The sequence below is a fragment of the Stylophora pistillata genome, chromosome 7, assembly GCF_964205215.1.
Source record: "Stylophora pistillata chromosome 7, jaStyPist1.2, whole genome shotgun sequence".
Lineage (NCBI taxonomy): Eukaryota > Metazoa > Cnidaria > Anthozoa > Scleractinia > Pocilloporidae > Stylophora > Stylophora pistillata.
Genome location: NC_142525.1, coordinates 21,232,316 through 21,237,315, shown reverse-complemented (window position 1 = coordinate 21,237,315; position 5,000 = coordinate 21,232,316). Strand labels below are relative to the sequence as shown.

Genomic DNA, 5,000 nt, shown 5'->3' with positions numbered 1-5,000 from the left:
CAGGAATAAGTGCAGGTTCCAAAGAGCTGTCAGCCGAGGAGCTGCAAGATGCCAAGTTGAGGTGGTACCGGGAGATACAACAAGAGGTGTACCAAGCAGAGTATGAAAGGCTGGAGGAGGACCTTCCTTTACCAAACACCAGTGCTATATTAAAATTGGACCCTTATTTCGACAAGAGAGATCGCTTGCTGCAGGTAGGAGGTAGATTATAGCACTCAGACTTGCCAGAGGGTACCAAACATCCAATAATCTTACCACATGGGCATGCGGTAGTTGAGAAAATCATACAAAGTGTGCACAAGGAGTTACTTCATGCTGGACCGGAGGGCACTCTTTCGGTTCTACGACAAGAGATCTGGCTCACCAAGGGACGTCGTGAAGTTAAAAGAATCCTGGGAAAGTGCCTTGTTTGTCGACGTCAACGAGTTGGTCCATGTTCACAGAAAATGGCGCCATTGCCATCAGAGAGGGCGTCATTGTCTCCAGCCTTCACTCACGTTGGTGTAGACTTTGCAGGGCCATTGTTCGTACGAGGGAGTACCTCCCCAGAAAAGGCTTATATATGCATCTTTACTTGTGCCTCCTCCCGCATGACCCATCTAGAGCTTACGGGTGACTTGTCCACTAAAGAGTTCTTTCAGGCATTTCTTCGTATGATCAGTAGACGAGGGCGCTGTAGAACCATCTGGTCTGACAATGCGAAGACGTTCAAATGCGCTGACCGTGAGTTCCAACAGTTGTTCACACAAGGGTCATCTGTCAATAAAGGATTGTGGGACAGGATAGATCAGGAAGAGCTCCAGGCCAAATTGACCTCCAAGGGAATCAAGTGGAAGTTCATCGTCGAGCGCTCCCCTTGGCATGGCGGCTGGTGGGAAAGGCTGGTGCGTTCAGTGAAGGAACCTCTTCGCAAGATCTTGGGCAAAGTGCTGTTGTCCTATCAAGAGTTGGCCACCATCCTTACCAGGATTGAAGCCGTTATTAACTCGATACCGCTCACCACAGTAAGTGACGACATAAGAGATCTAACGCCTATAACACCAGCTCATCTTGCTATTGGAAGATCCCTGTTTAGCTTACCGGACTTCGTAGACGAACTTTCAGCAAACAAAAGCACAACGAGGCAGCGATATCTGTACCAGCAGAAGCTTATCAACCATTTCTGGCAACGGTGGCGGGGAGAGTACTTGCATCAGTTATCCGTTAGAAAGAAGTGGGTGAATGAACAACCAGCCCTCAAGATTGGAGATGTAATGCTGATTTCTGAAGACAAGGTGTCGAGAGGAAAGTGGCCAATGGGAAGAGTTGAAAGATTGCTTCCTGGAAAAGACGGCTTGATTCGTACTGTTGTTTTGAAGACAAAGAAAGGGCTTCCAAAGAGACCTGTACAGAGGCTACATCGTTTGGAAGCAAGCAGTACTCAATTTGGAAGTGGTGAATTTTGTGACAGCGGTGCTTACGGTGGGGAGTCTGTTGCTCGAAAGGTCAAGGAAAGGGCGAAGAAGAAACAAGTTACACGGAAACCAGTGTCAAGTCTCCAAAAGTATTGGAGAGGTGGGGAGGATGTTCGGGCCCGGACCCGCAGTGGGAAGATCTCACGCCCCCCAGTGAGACTGGACTTATGACGAGACCACCCTACTGAGGAGATTTTGTTGTGTTACTATTATGGTATATAAAAAATACATGTGGTTTTCACTTGAAGTTATTTTAGTAGTCTGAACAGAACAGACGTTAACAAAATTGTGCGCGCGCGACTCGCGTGCGCGTGCTTTGAGGTTACGAAGCAATCTCGTAAGCAAATCACGCGGACCCTTTTTAATGTTGACGTGTGCGATTTTTGGAGAAGAGTAGTTGAAGTTTTTTTGGTTATCGTTTGGTTGTTGTCGTTTGCCGTAAGACTACAGTTTTCTGTGTTAGAGTAAGTGTCTGTTTGGATTTCCCGTTTCGCTTCCGAATACCTAACTTATATTGAAGTTCGTTTTGGTTCAATTCTTACAAGCGGGACTGTTATGTAAGTGCTAATGTTCCATTCGTTGAGCTTATATATAGTTTTTTTTGTGAGTTTGTTTGAGTTTTTAGCTAGCTTTGCATCTTGCCTTTATATCGGAATGTTTGGAATGTTGGTTTGTCTATTCGCATTTAGCTTAGCTTCTTCCTTATAAATTCATATTTCGGTTTACGATAAGTACTTGGATACCACGACTACGTTAAATAAAACGATTCAAGGCTTGTCCGTAAAATATATCCTCGCTTCATAGGGTGTCTTCATTTACGAAACTCATAGTTGTCGTCGAAATTTTGCTTCGCTTGTGTCGGCCGCTACAACCAGAGAGCTTAAGTGATGAATGGTCGAATGACTTAGACGTTGGCAATGATGACAGGGATATATTGTCGCTGGGTGCAGTGGATCTTTTAGTAGTACAACTTCGAGTGATGTCCAGTCCAGTTTTTCTGGTATGTGCGCATTAGTGTTGATCTAGTCCATATCGTATCATGATTTTATTTTAGTTTGTAAATTTGTCACCTCTTTGGTGTATTAGCTTTTGTGATAGGACTGCACGCATAATTTAAGACATATTCACGTGCCTTTTTATCAGAAGTACCTGTAATGTCGAGCTCTGTATTCATTTCTGTAGTTCAAAGAAAAATAAGGGGTGGAGTTTATTCGATACTTTATTTTACTGTCACTGAAGTTTCCAAAGTTAGGTTGCTTTTTACTTGCCATCTTTCCCACCCAGATTCCCTCCAAAGGATTGTCACGTTTTAATAAATGTTGCTGGTTTTTTAGGTTTTCTCCCTGTGGACGTAACTCAAAGTCTTGGATCAGATACCAGAGCAGATGATATCCCAGGTGTTACATCAAATGCGAACCAAACTGCCGCTCAATGTGCCATATTCAGATAACAATGATGGTTTGATCTCTGGTGGTGTCAGTGAACATGCCTCGATTAGTGGATGCCCTGTATCTGGTGGTGAAAGTCAGCTCAGTGATGTAAATGTACTTGGTGATTTTGACAATGGTATGTGCTAATAGAATATTCATTGACACAAATAAGAATGCTTGGGAACTGGTATTTGTACACTGTGTGGCTACATTCTCTTGTTTAATAACCATGGTTATTTAGATTAGTTACTTGTAACCAACCGATTTGTTTAAATTGAATGTTGGGTTTGTTTTTTGTTAGGTACTGCACCTTTATTAGTCAAGGATGTGCTTGTACACAGATCCCAAGTTCTCAAAGACTTGATAGAAGAATAGGCCTTTTCCAGCTAGAGGTCACGTGCTTGGAAACCCCATAGCTACGACTTGCTGGACTGCAAGCGTTCCAGTAAACAAAAGTGCTAGAGAGGTCAAGCACGTGTGGTTTCAAACAAAAGTTTCAAGCGTTTTAGAGACTTAGTTCTTTTTAACCTTGTCATTATCGTCAAGTATCGTACTGAACCCTAGTTTTGGATTATATTGAGAACCGATTGCTGTTTCAAACGCCCGCTTCAGCAAGGTTTGCGGATGCAAACGCTCGTCGCGACGAATCAAAATGGCGACTTCGCAAGGTATGTGTAATAAAAAATTCAACTAGAACGTTACTTATTTAAACTATTTTGGTCGATGACTACTAGGAAACAAAAGTCTATTCATGAAAAAAAAAAAGATTTTCAAAGGAATGAAGACTGTAAATGTTCAAACAAGGAAAATTTTTGTGTTTGAAGTTGTGCTATACACGCGCCACAAAAGCATCCGCGCTAAAAGCGACATGTGTAATGACTCTCTTTTATATGTTCTCCTAAGGTAACACCGGGGATGATGCCAATGAAATTAATGCTACAAAAGTTCGTGGAAAGTCCACAACTTTTCACTGTTGTGTTCCCCGCTGCAACGGAGACTCGAGGTATTAGAGCGATCTAAGTTTTCATCGAATACCCGGTCAACCAGGCAAAGAGGATATACGAAAACAGTGGCTTGTGAAAATACGAAGAGATGAAGGCCCAAAATTCAAGGTATGAGTAGGGTCGGTTTCAGATTAAAGATTTTAGAGAACTGGTATTCTATTTTATTCTGGTTTGTGTTTTAAGATTTCTACCGTTACAAGGGTATGTTCCAGGCATTTTATTGATGAGGATTACCTTGCACCGGATAAAGCTGGGCGTAGATTGCTTAAGAGGGGAGCTGTTCCTTCGAAGTTTGATTGGACTTCTGAGCCAAAAGTGAGGAGGAAAATTGTACGATATATAGATAGGTTAGTATCCTATGTATTAACAAACAAGATGTTTTTATAGTGTCGTTTAGAATACATATTTCATTTGCATTTATCTTGTTATACATGGATATGCAGACAGATGGGTCAGAGTCAGAGTCAGAAATCAACAACACACCAATTAAGGATACTCAAAAGGAGGAAATACAAGCAATACAAGCTGAATTGCTAGCAACAAAAACGCAATTAGCTGAAAGCCTGAATGAAACTGCTGCTGCTATTAGAGAGGTGCAGGTTATGAAAGACAAAGCTGAGACAATAAAAGCCCAAGCTGATAAGGAGATAGCTTACTTGAAAAGGCGAGCTGCAGAACAGCTTGTACTACTCAAATTCAGTTTAGAAAGATTTTCTTCTGACAAAGTTAAGATTCTATTAGGTTTTACACTAGTTTTTCGTCATACGAACACTTGAGGAATTTTTGACTTTGTTAGACCAACGGCGGAAAATATGACCTATTGCTATGCATCAGGTGAAAGGATGTAGGCCCAGTGCTAGGAGCATGCACTTAATTGATGAAATGTTTATGTGCCTTGTTCGATTAAAACTTGGGTTGTTTGAGCAAGATTTAGCTCATCGTTTTTAAATTCACCTATCAACTGTATCTAGAAAACTAAACACCTGGTCTAATTATTTATACTTTTTGCTTGGAACACAGATGATTTGGCAGACTAGAGAGGATGTAGATAGACACGTGCCAGATGGTTTTAAGGAATTGTATCCTAGTACTAGAGTTATACTTGACTGTAC

At 41.8% G+C, this 5,000-nt stretch overlaps 1 protein-coding gene across 5 annotated transcripts in view; it reads left to right on the top strand.

Annotated features, from left to right (window-relative positions):
- Nucleotides 1-5,000, top strand: part of LOC148727055 (uncharacterized) — a 7,287-nt gene that overhangs the window by 1,423 nt on the left and 864 nt on the right. The window contains exons 1-6 of one of the 5 annotated variants that reach the window (XM_088727278.1): nt 1-1,668; nt 2,259-2,454; nt 2,789-3,020; nt 3,186-3,552; nt 3,788-4,235; nt 4,332-5,000. The exon at nt 1-1,668 is cut by the window's left edge and continues 1,423 nt beyond it; the exon at nt 4,332-5,000 is cut by the window's right edge and continues 864 nt beyond it. In XM_088727278.1, the coding sequence (XP_088583404.1) occupies nt 1-212 (212 nt within the window). In that variant the 3' untranslated portion in view covers nt 213-1,668; nt 2,259-2,454; nt 2,789-3,020; ... (1 more) ...; nt 3,788-4,235; nt 4,332-5,000. Of the gene's footprint in view, nt 2,455-2,788; nt 3,021-3,185; nt 3,553-3,787; nt 4,236-4,331 lie in introns of all 5 variants that reach the window. The other 4 variants (XM_088727277.1, XM_088727279.1, XM_088727280.1 and 1 more) reach the window with 4 other exon arrangements.